Source organism: Quercus robur, chromosome 5 (genome assembly GCF_932294415.1).
Source record: "Quercus robur chromosome 5, dhQueRobu3.1, whole genome shotgun sequence".
In the NCBI taxonomy this organism is placed as follows: Eukaryota; Viridiplantae; Streptophyta; class Magnoliopsida; order Fagales; family Fagaceae; genus Quercus; species Quercus robur.
Genome location: NC_065538.1, coordinates 75,327,525 through 75,346,553, shown reverse-complemented (window position 1 = coordinate 75,346,553; position 19,029 = coordinate 75,327,525). Strand labels below are relative to the sequence as shown.

General features: G+C 35.0%; 2 protein-coding genes across 2 annotated transcripts; both read left to right on the top strand.

Annotated features, from left to right (window-relative positions):
• Positions 1 to 8,524: 8,524 nt before the first annotated feature.
• Positions 8,525 to 12,226, top strand: LOC126727096 (pentatricopeptide repeat-containing protein At1g11710, mitochondrial). Its single transcript, XM_050432591.1, has 2 exons — positions 8,525 to 8,749; positions 9,749 to 12,226. The coding sequence occupies exon 2, from the start codon at positions 9,787 to 9,789 to the stop codon at positions 11,746 to 11,748; it is 1,962 nt and encodes a 653-aa protein (XP_050288548.1). The 5' UTR covers positions 8,525 to 8,749; positions 9,749 to 9,786; the 3' UTR covers positions 11,749 to 12,226.
• Positions 12,227 to 16,221: 3,995 nt separating this feature from the next.
• Positions 16,222 to 17,829, top strand: LOC126727098 (ATP synthase gamma chain, chloroplastic). The gene has a single exon (XM_050432592.1). The coding sequence runs from the start codon at positions 16,340 to 16,342 to the stop codon at positions 17,462 to 17,464; it is 1,125 nt and encodes a 374-aa protein (XP_050288549.1). The 5' UTR covers positions 16,222 to 16,339; the 3' UTR covers positions 17,465 to 17,829.
• Positions 17,830 to 19,029: the final 1,200 nt, after the last annotated feature.

Here is a 19,029-nt window from a genome sequence, read left to right as displayed (position 1 = left end):
CAGCAGGAATTTTCCGGCGCTGGCAGGAGCGTGTGAACTTCACCGGCGCGTGGAGGAGATGCCGGAAACTTGTGAGGCGCGTGGAGGCGCGTGTAAGCTTGATTGAGGCCCGTAATTTCAAGTTTCGTAGATCGGCGGACGAGGAGGACGACAGGGCGGCGCGTGCGCCCAGAAGACGATCTGGAAGTCAAGAATCTATGGCAGCGCGTGACAATTTTCGAGAGGCTTCTGCGGCGCGTGGAGGCGTGTGAGAGCTTGTTTGATTACCAGATTCTCAGGCCAAGTGGATCGGTGGACGACAAGGCCGGCTTGGCGGCGCGTGTGACTGAGATCCGAGCTGGGAGTCGAGAATCTTCGGCGGCGCGTGTGAGAGTTCCAGGAGCCATTGTCCGCGCGTGGTGGCGCGTGCGGCTGCCGTTGGAGGTCGGGTTCCTGGGTTTTGGTCGCGATATGCCGTGGAGCACGTCTGTGGTGTTGGCTTCGTCAGGCGAGGCTTGGATTTGCGTAGATCTGATAGGGAGAGACACGGATTGCTTGGGTTTGAGGATTTGGACACAACAGGGAGCCATGGCGGCTGCGAGATGCTGTGGAGTCTAGATCCAGCAAACAAGCATGTGTGACTTCTGTTGGCGGTGTGCACGTGAGAATCTTCTTTGTTTGCTAGAGATATTTGTTTGATGCCAAGAACGGAGTTTGGCTCTGATACCATGTTAAATATTAGCAACGCGATGTGTTATATCATGTTGTGTATGCTAGAGTGGATGCGGAAGGGGAAGCATAGAGGAGGAACACTGAGAACACGAGGGTTACGTGGTTCAGCCTTACGACCTACATCCACGGAGGAATCCCTTAAGGGCTACATCTTTATTATCTGAGAGTGTAGTACAATAACCTCTTGTGTTACAATGAACCCTAACATGAGTATATATAGGCGACTAAACCCTAGATTACTAGTACAAGCAGGAATGGGCTTGGGCCTATTACATTGGGCTAATATGTCTAATATATATCTCTAACAGGCCTAAAGCATATTATGGTGTTATGCTTTAGGCCGTGTAGATGTTGGTCTGGTCTCTTTATTTTTTACTGTCCCACCATCTCTTTCTCTCCCTCCCTACCCCAACCCCCATCTTTTCCGTGAACTTCATTTTTATTTTTATTTTTTATGGGAGAGAAGCTAATTATTATTTTGGATTAAGAGTCTATGTTCCTTTTCATATATATAAATATATATATATATATATCTATATATATATATATATATATAAATTTTTTTTTTATTTTTCTATTTTGTCTCTTGTTAATAGGAGGACCAGAATATTGCATTTGAAAATCTAAGTGACATGTGAAGGTGTCTTTGATTCGTCTTTGATTTTAGATCCGCTGCTGGTATGTGTTTTTGGGTTTTTGGGTCTTTACCCTTTGGGACTGCGAGAAAAGAATTGGACCCGGTTAGACTTGATTTGACAGCGAGTCAGATCCAGACTCGATCAGACTTTAGTCGATCTTTCTTTTTCTCTAACAGAAAAACCGACTTACTCAGCAATCACAAATTTCCCACTCTTTCTTTGAGCGCACACTCTCTCTTGGAATTCCCTCTCTCTACACACTCTCTAAAGTAGAAATAGACTAAACACCTACTTACTCAGCAAGAAATCACAAATCACTTTCTTTGGCTAAAAATCATCGTGTCTCACCCTCAAATCCCTAGTGGCACCAAATAAGTCTAAACACTTAAACTTTGATCTGAATTGAAACCCAAAATTGAGTATTGTGAAATCAAAGAACATGGTGGAAGACAAATCGAAGAAAACAAAGCGAGCCGAGAGAGGAACCAAAGATGGAATGGACAAGGAGCCAATAGAAGAAGGTGTCTTTGATTTGCCTTTGATTTCAGATCCGTTGTTGTTATGTGTTTTTGGATTTTTAAGTCTTTACTCTTTTTGGGATTGCGAGAAAAGAATTGGATCTTGTCAGATCCGATTTGATAGCGAGTTAGACCCAGACCTAAACAGACTTTAGTCGATCTCTCTCTTTTTCTAACAGAAAAATTGACTTACTTAGCAATCACAAATTTTCCACTCTTTCTTTGAGTCAACACTCTCTCTCAGAATTCCCTTTCTCTCTCTACACACACTCTCTCTAAAGTAGAAATTGAAAAAACACCTATTTACTCAACGAGAAATCACAAATCACTTTCTTTGGCTGAAAATTATTGTGTGTCTAACTCTTAGATCCCTAGTGCCGCCGAATAAGTCTAGACTCTCAAAATTTAATCTGAATTGAAACCCAAAATTGAGTATTGGGAAATCAAAGGAAATGGTGGAAGGCGATTCGAAGAAAACAGAGCGAGCCAAGAGAGAAACCAAAGATGGAATAGACGAGGAGCCAATAGAAGAATGTGTCTTTGATTCGCCTTTAATTTCAGATCTGCTGATGGTATGTGTTTTTGAATTTTTAAATCTTTACTCTTTTGGTTCTACGAGAAAATAATTGGACTTGGTTAGACCTGATTTGACAGCGGGTCAGACCTAGACCCGAATAGACTTTAGTTGATATCTCTCTTTCTCTAACAGAAAAATTGACTTACTCAGCAATCACAAAATTCCCACTCTTTCTTTGAGCCCACACTCTCTCTTGGTTTTCCTTTTCTCTCTCTACACACACACTCTAAAGTAGAGAAAAAAAAAAAAAAAAAAAAAACACACACACACATATACTTACTTAGCAAGAAATAACAAATCACTTTCTTTGCCAAAAAATTATCGTGTCTCACTCTCAAACCCCAGTGCTGCCGAATAAGTCTAGACTCTCAAACTTTGATCTGAATTGAAACCCAAAATTGAATTTAGATTAAAGTTTGAGAGTCTAGATTTATTTGGCACCAGGGATTTGAGAGTGAGACACGATAATTTTCAGCCAAAAAAAGTGATTTGTGATTTCTTGTTGAGTAAGTAGGTGTTTTTTCTATATCTACTTTAGAGAGACTGTGTGTAAGGAGAGAAAGGGAATTCCAAGAGAGAGTGTGGGCTCAAAGAAAGAGTGGGAAATTTGTGATTGTTGAGTAAGTTGATTTTTCTATTAGAGAGAGATCGACTAAAGTCTATTCGGGTCTGGGTCTGACCCGTTGTCAAATCGGGTCTAATAAGGTCCAATTCTTTTCTCGCTGACCCAAAAGAGTAAAGGCCTAAAAACCCAAAAACACATACCAGCAGTGGATCTGAAATCAAAGACGAATCAAAGAAACCTTCTTCTATTGGCTCCTCGTCCATTCCATCATTGGTTCCTCTCTTGGCTCGCTCTGTTTTCTTCGAATCGCCTTCCACCATTTCCTTTGATTTCACAATACTCAATTTTGGGTTTCAATTCAAATCAAAGTTTAAGAGTCTAGACTTATTTGGCGGCACTAGGGATTTGAGAGTCAGACACATGATGATTTTCAGCCAAAGAAAGTGAGCTGTGATTTCTTGCTGAGTAAGTAGGTGTTTTTTCAATTTCTACTTTAGGGAGTATGTGTAGAGAGATAAAGGGAATTCTGAAAGAGAGTGTGGGCTCAAAAAAAGAATGGCAAATTTGGGATTGCTAAGTAAGTCGGTTTTTCTATTAGAGAGAGATAGATCAACTAAATTCGAGTTTGGGTTTGACCGGCTATCAAATCGGGTCTGACCGGGTCCAATTCTTTTCTTGTAGTCCTAGAAAGGTAAAAACCCTAAAACACATCCCAGCAATAAATCTGAAATCAAAGAGACCTTCTTTTATTGGATCCTCGTCCATTCCAACTTTGGTTCCTCTCTTGGCTCGCTCTATTTTCTTTGATTCGCCTTCCACCATTTTCTTTGATTTCACAATACTCAATTTTGGGTTTCAATTCATATCAAGGTTTGAGAGTCTAAACTTATTTGGTGGCACTAGGGATCTGAGAGTGAGACACGATGATTTTCAACCAAAGAAAGTGATTTGTGATTTCTTGTTGAGTAAGTAGGTGTTTTTTCTACTTCTACTTTAGAGAGAATGTGTGTGTAGAGAGAGAAAGGGAATTACAAGAGAAAGTGTGGGCTCAAAGAAAGAGTGAGAAATTTGTGATTGCTAAGTAAGTCAATTTAGAGAGAGAGATTGACTAAAGTCTGTTCGGGTCTAGGTTTGATCCATTGTCAAATCGGGTCTAACTGGGTCCAATTCTTTTCTCGTAGACCCGAAAGAGTAAAGACCTAAAAACCCAAAAACACATACTAGCAGTGGTGATGGTAGAGATAGACTAGGTTGATTGTTGATCTATCAATACTAGTCAGTGTTGGTTATATTTCCTCGAATTTTCACAACCAAGAGGTGTCAGAGTGGAAGTAGAAAGGTGAGGAAGTTTGATCTTCATGGAGTCCTCATCTTCCCAAAAACTTGAACTAGGGGACTGGTGATTCATACATCTGCATACAAGACTATGATGAAGGTCTCTCTCCATTTGGTGAATATTTTCGTGAATGGAATGAGAAATTGCAGGAGTGATTTGGGGAAGTTGGGGTGGAGGGCTCTGGGTATGCTTTTCACATGGGCAGTTACTATGTTAATCCATTGGTTGATGTAATCATTATCAGTCAATTTGTTTTGATAGTTAGGTTTGTGTACAGATATTTTGCTTGTATATCCTCCATTGATCTCTCATTTTGGGGCCACTTTTGCTAACATAATGTAGTTTCACGAAATGGCAAAAATTGTTCATAACATCATGGAAATTTTTAACAGTTCTTACAGGTTGTAGTTTCTTGTGTGAAGTCTTGGTATATTAGAGATGCACTTTTGCCTTTGACCATTTGTTTTCAAGCTTCACCTTTTCATACTCATACCCTTTTTGTTAAAACACTCGTTTTTGCTTCAGCCTTCAATCACCCATAATGCAGTGTTAGGGTGATATTATTACAAAGTAAGCCAGTATCTAACTCTGCTTGGATGAATTTGCCATTTGTTAGCTGATGATGGTAATTGCAAGTAGCTTTTCAACCTAATCTAGTACGTGAGTTCTAATTTACTCAATTGGTAAAATCTTTTATCACTTATACCAAAAAAAATCTATTGATGTTTTTGTTTGATGGTAAAGAGCAATTATTATGGAACAAACTATGGTAAGGTCAATATTATGGTATCTATAAGGCCAAAAAAAAAAAAAAACTATTGTCTATTGTATGTTGAGCAAGATCATGATCCATGAGAGAGAGATTTTTTGGGGGCAAAAGTGCCATCCCAACAGGCCCACCAACCCAGTAGATATGAGCTCAATCCTCTAAGTCATCACATCCAAAAGACAGCCAACTGAGCCAAGGTGTACACTATACTAGGGTTTTAGGCCCAAACTTTTCCTTTTAAAAAGCAAAACAACGATTTTGTCATCCAAAAACTAGCAAAAAGAAAAGTACTTTTGTCCGTGTATATATATATATATATATGTGTGTGTGTGTGTGTGTGTGTGTGTGTGTGTGTGTGTGTGAATATATATAAGACAAAATTTAGTTACAAAATTGGTTTTAGTATAAAGCTATAAGCTGCTCTAATAAAATTGACATGTGTAACAATAACATGTGCACTGCATATGATTATTTAACTAAACTTAACTCAACAAACCCTAATTAACTAAGAAAGTATTTCATGCGTCGGGCGCATGAGACCTTTGTCTTACTAATAGGTGAATCCCATAAGAGTTTTATTACAAGTAGTTCTAGTGCCATATAAATTAGCACAATTTTTGCTGCAACTATCTTATGTATCAGACTGTGATTGACTGTCTATTATATTCACATAGATCTACAAATTTTTTTTTCACCACCTATATTCTCTCATGTGGATAATTGTGACACAAATTATACCATTTTTTTTGTATTAGAATTTTTCTTTAGCTAGTTGCTCAAAAAAATAAAAAAATTGCTACAAGACTTTTGCCAGTTAACTTAAGTACTTAATTATACCACCTATTAAAAAAAAAAAAAAAAAAAAACCTAATACGTGCACTCTCTTTCGTCGACTTCTTTGTAACCCAATAACCCAGCTCCAAACGGTCACCCCAAGCCCTCTTCTCCCTCCACCGCCGGCCCACCCAGTCTCCGACTCTCAAAGCCACCTTTTGTACCTCGCTCCGCCGCTCCACCGGTCAAAACTACCACCCTTTTACAGACGAACATAGACATCTGTATTTTTTTTTAAAGGTTGGTCTTCCAGTAATACTAAACTTCTTTTTGTTTTATTCATTGATAACTTTTATCCCTTCATTTTTTTTTTTTTTTTTTTTAGTTTTTGTAAAATTTGGAGTGTTGTAGATTAATGTGGTTGAATTCTTATATTTGAAATACTTACTTTTTTTTTTTTTTTTTTTTCTATTAATTTTTTTTCCCAGAAAGATTTGTATTTGATTATTAATGTCAGTTTTGGATTTGCTGGTTTTGTTTGATTATTAATGCACTGTTTGTGTAGTGTAGAAGAGGGTTTTGCTGTCCTGTACTATGGTATTGGTGTTCAGAGGCGGCCCTAAACATTTTGGGGCCTAAGGCGAGAACCAAAAATGTATGTATATGTGTATGTGTGTTTATGTATGTGTATGTGTATGAGTGTGTGTATGTATGTGTATGTGTATGTTTATGTTTATGTTTATGTATATGTGCATGTGTGTTTATGTTTATGTTCATTTATGTTTATGTATGTGTGGATGTTTATGTATGTGTATGTGTATGTGTATGTGTATGAGTATGTATGTGTATGTGTATGTTTATGTGTGTGCATGTGTGTTTATATTTATGTTCATTTATGTTTATGTATGTGTGTATGTTTATATATGTTTATATTTATAAACATAAATATAAACAACATACACATAAACATACATGGACACAAACACAAACAAACATACACAAAAACAAATAAACAAATATAAACATACATACACATAAATACGCATAAACAAATATAAACAAAAACAAACAAATATAAACATACATACACATAAACACACACACACACATAAACATAAACATACATAGACATAAACACAAATACAGACTGAGAAAAATTAAACTCTCATATAGACTCGAAAAAATTGCAAACTAATATCAATCCTTAAATAATTTCGTTAGTTACTTTGGTGTGCTAAATTGAGCCTTTATGTGTGTGTATATTTAAGTTTATGTGTGTGTATGTTTACGTTTATGTGAGTTTGTACGTGTTTATGTGTATGTGTGTTTATGTTTATGTATATGTATATTTATGTGTATGTGTATGTATGTTTATGTGTATTTGTATGTGTATGTGTATGTTTATGTATGTGTTGATTTTGGCTGGGTTTTGGCCATAGTGGTGGTCGTGATTTGATTTTGGCTGGGTTTCGGCAGTGGTGCGTGGTTGGAGGTGATGAGCTTGAAAAACTCCGATCATGAAGGTTTAGAAGGAGAGCTTGGTGGCCAGCCATGGAGCACAGTGTGACGTGGGTTGAGGCAGAGAGAGGATGAGAAGGAAACAGGAATGACCTTAGACATTTTGGGGCTTAAAGCGAGAACTAAAAATGGGGCTCTTTTTATACTTATATATTAATTAAATTAATGTTTATTTAATATTTTTATATTATATTTTTCATCATTATTTTCATTTTTTTCTAAATTATTTTGAAATTCATTATCAAGATTTGTTGTATTGCAAAATTGAACATCGTTTTCTTCTAAATTATTTTGGTGAATTTCTTGCTCATTTGTGATATTTTCATCTAAATTTTGTGTTAAATTTTGTTTATTACTAATAACAAATTTATCCATTGATCATTTTTTAGACTCAATTAATTTTTCTTTTTTTAAGTTTTTCATATCCAGATGCATATTTTATAGTAAACATTTCTAATCAAACAATATATTTATAAAGACTAAAATAAAAAATAACTTTCAAGTGTAGAGCAAATGATAAATAGAACTTGATTTATATAAAAAGTATTATTGTAGTTTCAGTGAACAATAACAAGTTTTTAGTAATCTCAACCTGCATAAATTAAAAAAAAAAAAAATTAAGCACAAGCATAACAAAAATTTAAGCACAGCCATAACACTAACACAAGACTTATTAATAAGACCCACCCAAAAAAAAAAAAAAAAAAAAAAAAACACAAAACAAATCCTATCTATAACAAATTTGTCCCTAGCTCTACATGGGCATATTCTCTCGGATGTTAAATGTTTGTCAAATGCTCTTCAATTTGTTAGATATTCTCATGTATACCGTCAAGGGAATAATGTAGCACACACATTGGCAAGAAGAGATCTGAGTGAGCCAAATCTAACTGTCTGGATGGAAGATATACCACCAGACATTCACCATATTGTGCAGGCTGATTTAGCCAATTTTGAAGAATAATGGTAGCAAGCTTCATTCTCTAAAAAAAAAAAAAAAAAAAAAAAAAAAAAACCTTGAAGGCCCAAGCTTAACGCCCAGTCCAGGGAGGGTCCAGGCAGCCACTGATAAGTGATAAACAAAGTTACAAAACCAGCCAGGGACAGGGAGGGCCCAAATAAACAAAGTTATCTTAAGTTCTTAACAAATAAAAGCCCAAATATTTATAATTTTATACCTGATTCCTTCCTGAACCTCAGAACCTGATACGGTGAGGTGAGCAGTTGAGACTTGAGAGAGGCGGAGAGCAGAGAATCAGAGAGAGGCTGAGGCAGATGAGACCAGACTGAACAGTGGAGACTGGAGACTAGAGAGAGGCGGAGAGCAGAGACTAGAGAGAAAGGTAAAATTTTTAGGGTTTTGATTTGTGATTGTTTTGTGGGTAATCTCTTAGACCGGATTTGTAGTTTATCTGGTCAATGATTTTGTTTAGAACCAATGTTTAATAGGATTTACCAAAAATTTTTGTTTTTTTGGTTAAAAGGATGTGCCAGATTATTTTTGTAATTCATTTTCTACTACCCGGTTGGTTCTTTTCTAAAATTTTGGGACTTGGGGGCCTTAGGCAATTGCCTAACTCGCCTAAGGGAAGGGCCGGCCGTGTTGGTGTTGTTTTTGTGATGCTAAATTTAGCCGGGTTGTAGGAATTGTATTCCTTTTTCTTTAGTATTGAATTTATCTTTGATTCATCTATAAAACAAAATTTGTTCTTGTTCATATTGACTTGATTTTCAAAAATATAAGTAACTGAGGGCAAGTAAAAATATAGGATTCTAGATTTAGACATTCTAAAACACAACTCTAGTGTTTGTAAGTAATTCATTGAGAGAATTCTTTAATGGGCCCTGAATGTTGGAATACTTTTTTTAAAAAATATTTTCCTTTTTTCTGATTTGATTCTGAATATTGAACTATAGATGATGGATACTAGCGAAATCATTGTATTGGAAGATGAATATAGCATAGCTGATCAAAAGATATAAACTTTCTTAGCTGCACTTATGTGGGTTACCTTTACTATGACTATATATTGCAGAAATTAAGCCATTTAATGACTTGGTGTTTAACCGTTCTATGTTTTTAAGCCAACCCATTTTTTGGGTGTGGGTCATAATCCCAAATCAAAAAAGATATAAACTTTGTTAGCTATACCTTTTTTGGTTTTCCTTTACTTTGACTATATATTGCAGAAACTAAGCCATTTGATGACCTGGGGTTTCACCATCCTATGTTTTTGAGCAAACCCATCTTTTGGGGATTACCCATAATTCCAAATAGAAAAAGATATGGGATTATCAGCTACACTAATTTGGTTTTTCCTTTACTTTTGTTATTGTTGCAGATTTTAGGCCATTTGATGCACTGGGTTTTAGACATTCTATGTTTTTAAGCTTTTGTTTAAGGAAAAGAAGTACTTTTATATGCCGAGGTTTTCACGTTGGTAAGCAGTTCTCAAATCCGAGTACTGAGGACATTGTTTTTAGAGCAATTTGTGTTAATTTAAAGCAGAGGAGATGGAAACTTTTGGAGCAAATGTCTCTGAGTATCACCGACTCATTAGTATGTCGTGTGGTTGGCGAGTTTTGGAACTCGCCACAGTTAGCTTTGGAGTTCTGCAATTGGATTGGAAAGAAGAATTTTTCGTACTCGTTGGAATCTTGTTGTGCTGTAATTCATTTGTTGGTAAAATTGAGGAGGTTCGATGAGGCCTTAGCTCATATGGGGAACTTAATGTGTGTAAGAGGATTGGCTCCATTCGATGTTTTGGAAGGGTTGATTAATAGTTATGAAGGAGATGATTCAAGTCCGGCGGTGTTTGATGCATTGGTAAGGACCTGTACTCAGTTTGGGGCCACCGATGGTGCTTATGAAGTGATCAAAGAGTTGAGAATGGACGGTTTTTGGGTTACAATTCACGCTTGGAATAACTTTCTGGGTCACCTTTTGAAGTTGAATGAGATTGATAGATTTCGGAAGGTGTATAAAGAAATGATTTCATATGGGTATAGTGAAAATGTAAATACTTTCAATTTGATTGTTTATGCTCTTTGTAAGGAATGTAGATTACTAGAAGCAATCTCAGTATTTTACCGGATGTTGAAGGATGAAATTTGGCCCAATGTTGTTACTTTTAACATGATCATAGATGGAGCTTGCAAGATGGGCAATTTGGAACTTGCCTTGAAGCTTGTAAGGAAGATGGGGGTGATGTCAGGGGGTTGTGTAAGGCCCAATTCAGTTACTTATAATTGTATCATTAATGGGTTTTGTAAGATCGGGAACATAGCATTGGCAGAAGAAGTGCGTATTGAAATGACTAAGGTGGGTATTGAGTCCAATGAAAGGACCTATGGGACTTTGATAGATGGGCATGCAAGAGGAGGGAGTTTGGAGGAGGCTTTTAAGTTGTGTAATGAAATGGTGGAAAGGGGCTTAATTCCTAATACTGTTGTTTACAATACAGTTATCCATTGGCTTTACAAGGTAGAAGATATGGAGGGAGCTTCTTTGCTATTGTCTGACATGATTGATAAGCATATATGCCCTGATCAATTCACCTACTCGATCCTCACGAAGGGGCTTTGCAGAAATGGATATGTGACTGAAGCTCTTAGACTGAATAACCAGGTAATAGGAAAGAACCTCCTTGAAGATGCTTTTTCTCACAATATTCTCATAAATTATATGTGCCGAAGCAAAAATATGGCAGGAGCCAAGCAACTGTTAGGCAGTATGTTTGTTCATGGTTTAATTCCTGACCTTGTTACATACGGTAGTTTGATTGATGGGTACTGCAAGGAAGGCAATGTAGAGCATGCAGTACAGATTTACGACCGAATGATAAAGGCGGAAGAAAATCCCAACTTGGTTATATATAATTCTGTTATAAATGGTTTATGCAAAGAGGCAGCGATGGATGTTGCAAAACTCTTGACAAATGTTTTACAGAGCATGGGTTTATTTGATGTGATAACTTATAATACTCTGATTAATGGCTATTGCCTCAGTGGGAAGATTGAAGCGGCTTTTGCTTTGTTTTCAGAAATGAGAAAGTTGGGGATTTTAGAGAACAGAGTCACTTATAATACATTAATCAACTTCTTGTGCAAGTTTGGGTGTTTTCAACAGGCAAAAGACCTTATGAAGATGATGGCTCATCATGGCGTTGTTCCTGATTCCATATCATACACAACACTTATTACCCATTTCAGCAAGAATTGCACTCCAGAGGAGGTGATTGAATTACATGATGAGATGGTGCTTAAGGGAGCGATCCCTGATAGACCAACATATAGGGCCATTGTTAGCCCACTTCTTCAAGAAGACAATGCGGAAACTTGAGTTCGGAATGGCAAAGTGAGCTTCGAATCACACATTTTAGCATGGCAAGCTGCCTATACAATCACCTCCTTAATGTAAGGCTTCATTCTTCCAATATAAATTTGTGCTTTCAAGACACCTAGACAGTTCAGTGAAGAATGTGCTGATTTACCGTTGCAGCAGGTGGATGAGTAGTCAATGTACACAATCTCTTTGCTCTGTGCTTGCGGTTGAATTTTGTGGGACTCATATTGCCAAAGGATGGCATCTAGCTCTATTGGGTCACTTAGGTATGCACTTATCAGGGATTTCTTCTTGGAGATCACAGAGAGTACTCAAACTCTTCTACCCTTGTTTTGAGAAGAAGAGGGGAAAAAGGAGTTTGCTGGTTTATCCAAAAAATGATGTAAAAATTTCTTCTTAAACATCATACTAAGGGGGGTTTCAGATGATCTGAGCTCTTAATATTGGAATGAATTCTATTCTTTCTGATTTTCCATGCCAGTGGTTTACTGATATTTCTACCATCAGAGTTTTTTTTTTTTCCTCCTTGGGATTGAATACTTTATATGTGATCTCCCTGGAAATAGTTTTGAAGTTCCAGCTGCTCTTAAATTCTTGAAATTACATGTAGGCAGATTTTCTATTGCACATATTGGCAATTGCATGTCCTCATACAGATTCACCTTTTTTTTTTTTTTAAATCAAGCAAAAAATGCAAAAATATCTCCTGAGCTTTGGTTTAAAAACAAATTGATCCCTCCAACTTCAATTTAAAAAAAAAAAAAAAATCATTTTGGAATATATTTTACTAACAATTTTTAAACTAAATTGTATTAACAATTCATTTGAATTTTTTTAAAAAATTTTAACATTTCATTTTAAATATCTTTATCATTCCCCCTTTCCCTTTTTCCCTGCTGCCTAAACTTTGGATCAAAATCATGAGTAAGTGCCAAGACTAACCAAAAACCGTGTTAATGATAAAGGTTACAGTCTTTGTTTATAATTATTACAATCTACATCAATATGTCAAAGGACTATGACAATAATATATAGCCAGTATGATTTTGTTGTGCTCTAATTTTAGTTTGTCTTTTCGTTCTGTTATTAATTTAATTGTGCAATTCTAAAAATTCAATTTTGTAGTGGCCAAAAAAATTCTAATGTGACACACATTTATTTTTGTTATTTTTCTATTTTAAAAAGTAACCACTTTTCCAAAACAAAAAGAATTAAAAAAAAAAATTACATGGAATATCCTTTCTTCAAATACTAGTGAATAGTGACTAATATATATTGAAGAGTAGTGACTAATTTGTTACACGAAACTAGTTGCTATCTTGTCTAATGTACTAGATAGTTAGCAAATGTTAAATATCTTCACTTTGTTCAATGTAACATCGAGTTAAAAAATAAATAAAAATCAATAATTCTAGCTCAAAATAAATGAATTTTTATTAGATGAAATAAAGATACACTACTTGTTTCTACCATGATATTTATTTCCATAAAAATAATTAACAGATATTCACAACATAATAAAAGACATGAAAAGTAAACTTATCACCTGTTTAACATCAAATGTTATAAGGAAACATACATGATCCACTTCTACATATGCATATTTTCTACTAAGCTTGAGCGAAATTGGTATAAGCATCTCCGAAGCAAGTACTCCATCTTATATGAAGATACTTTCATGTCAAATATCAATATGTCAAATATGATGACATAAAATAATCTGAGTGAGTGCCTAGACTAAGCCAAAAACTGTGTTAATGATGAAGGGTATGGTCTTTGTACACAATTATTACTATCTACATCAATATGTCAAATGTGATGACATACATTAATCTGTTTGTACACATAAAAATTGATATTTTGTCCATATGGTCAAGGACTATGATAATAATATATTGCCGGTAAGAATGATTGTGTGGTGCCCTAATTTTAGTTTGTCTTTTTTGTTATTAATTTAATTGTGAAATTCTCAAAATTCAAGTTTGTTGTCATGTTGTGGCCAAATAATGCCAATGTGACACACATCATGACCAGCAAAATGCGATGGACCATAACTTGCTCTTTTTATTTATTTTTGTTATTTTTCTATTTTTAAAAGTAACCACTTTTCCCAAAACAAAAAGAATAAAAAATTAAAAAAATTACATGGAATATCCTTTCTTCAAATACTAGTGACTAATTTACAAGAAATATGAGGCATTCCTCTGGTGACATGGATGCCTACTCACTTACACTATCTAGTAGGCTGAATAAACTAAACCAAAATAAATAATTTTTAGTGTTTGGCTTATCTTATTTTTATTTTACTAGTGTGGATGGCACGTGCAAGGTATGTGATACTTTTTGAGTGAGAAAATTAAAATAAAATTTTTATTTGAAGAAGTATGAAACTATATACATAAAAATTATATATGTCATACAAAGTTAATCTCATTCATATAAAAATTTTGATACCTATTTGCTGAAAGCAATATCCACTCATTAAAAATTTCTAAGAATGATAACGAACATCATCATTTTCCAATAAGGGCGAAACTTAGATACAGTATCTTAGATATCCATTTTAAAATTAAAACACCTGTCCACCTACTTAACAGTGAAAATGTCGTTTTCTTCAACTGAGTTTTGCTAAAACCTTGTCATATATTTAAATTTTCGCAATAAATGATGTCATATGCTATAATTGAAACTCTTCACCAAATACCTTCAACCAGATACAATGAAAATTTTGTCATTCATACTTTCTTTTTTATCATTCTACATGAGTCTAAGTGTAATTTTTAGCTTAATTAGGTTTTAATGAAGATCCATTTTAGGCATAAAAAGAAAAACAAAAACAAAACAAAAGACATGTGTCATCAACTTTTCCATTAAATAAATTATAAGTTTCGAAGATCTAAACCTAGATAATTAATGTTCTCTAGGTAGCAAATACAATATCTTATATTATCATTCCAACTTTCTAAACATTACTATCATCTTAAACTCAAAATACGTGAAGAAAATTTTTGAAAAGTTAAAATTTAGTGGAGTATTTTAGATAATACACAATGGAATATTTTAAGAATCATAAGCTTTCATTGGGGTTTAATTGAGAACATTGAACAAATCAAAATTATTGTAGCTATATATACTCAATTGGCTCTTTTTATATATATAGTTTAGGTGGCACGTGCAAGGCATGTGCTACCTCTTGAGTGAGAAAATTAAGATAGAATTTTTATATGAAGAAGTATGAAACTATATACATAAAAAATGTATGTCATACAAAATTAATCTCATTCGTATAAGAATTTTGATATCTATTTGTTAAAGGCAATATCCAATCACTAAAAATTTCTAATAATGATAACAAAAGTCATCATCTTCCAACAATAAGCAACTAAGTTTTACTTATGTAAATAAAAATATTAAAAAATATAAAGAGTTCAACAACCATGTTACACTCCCCCCAAAAAAAAAGAAAAAAAAGAAAAGAAAAGAAAAGAAGAGGCCAAAAATGCAGGTTGAACAAACCAAAAACTAGTATAGGTTTTTACTGTTGCTTTAAAGCATCAGCTCCTTTTATATACAGATTTAGTTTGTGTCATTTATAAAGCCTCACTTTTTTGAAGTGTAATCCCACTTTTATCCAAGTTATTTTTTAAGAAAAAAACCAATAAAGAAAAAAGTTATACCAAATCAAAATAAGTAAATAAACAAAGTTATTGTAAAACAAAAATATACAAGAATGTTAAGAGTCTCGTAACTTAATGATATTTGCTTGATTTACAGTTCCAAATCCTTGTAGCAAACCATAAATTCTTATTTTTGATAAATTTAATAGTTACAACGGGAGACTCAAATAAAAAGATGTCAGCTGAGTTAAATCTAACAAACTAGCACTCGGATTATCAAAAAACAACAACATATCAAATCCTTGTAACAAACCATTAATTCTTATTTTTGATAAATTCAATAGTTACAACGGGAGACTCAAATAAAAAGGTGTTAGTTGAGCTAAATCTAACAAACTAGCACTTGGCTCAGAGAATGACTGCTTTCTCTAGTTATTACTATTCAAGAGCTATGTTTTACTTTCTACATTTAACAACATATGAGAATGACGGCTTTATCTAGTTATTACTATTTGAGAGCTATGTTTTACTTTCTACATTTACTGGTTACTGCTGAATCCCAAATGAACAAAGAAACACAGTACTGAACTCAATTTGGCTCAGAGAAAGTATCCCAGTCGCATAGCCGCATATACCTTCTTTTTTATTTATTAGGAACCTCTCATCTCATGTAACAGAGAGTCAGAGACCAATACCCCCCAATCAGATGATGCCACATAAGACAGGATCCCACCATGAATTAAAAGATAAAATAAGAATCAAAATCCTGCCCAAGCAATTTCCAACGGTCAAAATCCTTATCCCAAAACCTCATCCACTCTCTCCCTTTCCCTCCACTCATTTCCTCTAACACCAGAAACAACAACATGAAGATAAGACTTCACAAAAAGAAAAAACCAAACCCACATAGCAGACCCTCTTTCTCTCCCCATCGTTAGTCCCTCCATAGCTCAAAAACCTCCATTAAAACCATGTCTTGCTCAAATTTAACAATGTGGGTGTCCTCAAAACCTTCCCTTTCTGATGCATCTGCACTTTCCTTCCGTTCTTTCCTCAACCCTTTTCAGGTTCCTTCTCATAACTCAACCTCTTGCAATCCTTCTCGATCTGTAACTCCAATCCATTGTGGTCTCCGTGAGCTCAGAGAGCGTATTGATTCTGTAAAGAACACACAGAAGATCACTGAGGCTATGAAGCTTGTTGCTGCTGCTAAAGTCAGGAGAGCACAAGAAGCTGTTGTTAATGGCAGGCCTTTCTCAGAAACTCTTGTAGAAGTACTTTACAACATCAATGAGCAGCTACAAACTGATGATGTAGATGTCCCTCTTACAAAGGTTAGGCCTGTCAAGAAGGTTGCTTTGGTTGTTGTCACTGGTGATAGGGGTCTTTGTGGTAATTTCAACAATCTACTCATCAAAAAAGCTGAGGCAAGGATTGCTGAATTGAAGGATCTTGGTCTTGATTATACTGTTATTAGTGTTGGTAAAAAGGGTAATTCTTACTTCCGCAGGAGGCCTTATATTCCGGTTGATAAGTTTCTTGAGGGTGGTTCACTTCCTACTGCTAAAGAAGCTCAGGCTATTGCTGATGATGTTTTCTCATTCTTTGTTAGTGAGGAGGTTGATAAAGTTGAGCTTTTGTACACCAAGTTTGTGTCTTTGGTTAAGTCTAGTCCAGTTATTCATACCTTGCTTCCACTCTCACCAAAGGGAGAGATTTGTGATATAAATGGAACATGTGTGGATGCTGCTGAGGATGAGTTTTTCAGGCTAACAACTAGGGAGGGGAAATTGACAGTGGAGAGAGATGTTGTGAGGACTGAGACAGTAGATTTCTCACCAATTTTGCAGTTTGAGCAGGACCCAGTTCAGATTCTTGATGCTTTGTTGCCTCTCTATTTGAACAGTCAGATTTTGAGGGCATTGCAGGAATCACTAGCGAGTGAGCTTGCTGCTAGGATGAGTGCCATGAGCAGTGCATCTGATAATGCATCTGAGCTAAAGAAGTCCCTGTCTATGGTCTACAATAGGCAGCGCCAGGCCAAAATTACAGGCGAGATATTGGAGATTGTTGCTGGTGCCAATGCTCAAATCTAGTGAAACCCTGGTTCTTGTGTCCCCCACAGTTTGCTTCTTAGTAGGTACTTTTATGGGGGTTTCTTAATTTATTCAAATATGCTTGTTTAAGAACAGTTATTCAGAATTTACACTTTTTCATTGTAATTCTCATGCGTATGAACTTTGTGCACAATGAGAACTGCAATGTATTTTGGAACATAGGAGCAATATTCTACTTTTTTTTTTTTTTTTTTTTTATGTCATTTTTTTTTCTACCATTATAAACTTGTATTATTTGAAATTCTCATTGCATGGTACGCTGAGTTATAATCTATGCAATAACTGTACATTGCTGTGTTATTGCAGCTCTTATTAATTTCCATGGTCACTTGATAATTGATATATCCCACATGTTGGTTCTTGTTAGTATAATTCATTTACTCTATGGCTTTCATAATATGAAATGGCTATTATTATGCATAGTGCCCAAACAGGGTTGATGTTGAAGACTGAGTTTCAGTATTACTAATGACAAACATATTCTGAAATTGGAATTTCACTATTAGTTTAACTTGATTCCTTTAACTTGTGACACAGCAGAATCAATTTATTCACAGTTAACTTAGGATGATCTTTCTAAATATGCCACCATTAGTGTAGCAATCAGAGAATGCACTTTAGTAATCTTATGGCATATCAGGCCACAATTCTATCCAATTAAGAATTGAAGGTGAGGGAAGCAATTTACCAATAAGGTTCTCTAAAATTCATAATACATAAGGAGGTTTAGCATGTACTTCCTATAAAAACATCTCAGAAGTGATCCTAGTGTTCAATTCAAACATTTCCTCTTCCATAAAGCAGGACTTTCATAAATGTTTCTAACCTAATTTGGTTATTTATCATGTGTTTGTTTGGCCTCAAATCCTTTTGATTGTATAGCTATGAAGTAATAAGAGGTGATACCTAAATCTCTATCATCATCTCCCACTTCTGTGAATTGGTCCTTAGATTGTTCACTGGTGTTCGCTTGTGTGGCTCTGCAATGTTTAGCTTAGAATGGAATACTCTCCATCCAACTGTATAAAATAAATAGTTTATAATTCTCTTTGTTATTAAATTTAAAGACCATAGAAAGAAAAAAGTAAATTATCTATATAATTCCAAAAGTCTGGGCTATCTATATCTAATTCCATGTGTACTAAATCCTCAAAAGAGTTCATTTGTTGTATTCTGTTTTCAGCAAGTTAAGAGGAAACCTATCTATCAAAACTGAAAGTCTCCCTAAAAGTCCTTATAAATATAGCAACTCTTATGATTTCAGTTTTCTGACAATAAAAGAAGCATAAATGGAACTAATTATGTAACCAGAAAGAAAGAAATATTTTAAAATTCCCAACCAAGTCAATACATGCTTGTGTGTGTGAGAGAGAGAGAGAGAGAGAGAGAGAGAGAGGGAGAGAGAGAACTTATTTGGAATTTTTTTAAGAGTAAAAAGCCTATGTTGCTAAGGCTGAACCAGAACACTTAAATACAACCAATAAAACCACTGATGCAGTATATGTTTCTGTCTATTACTGTTGCAAACATTTGATGTCTATTAA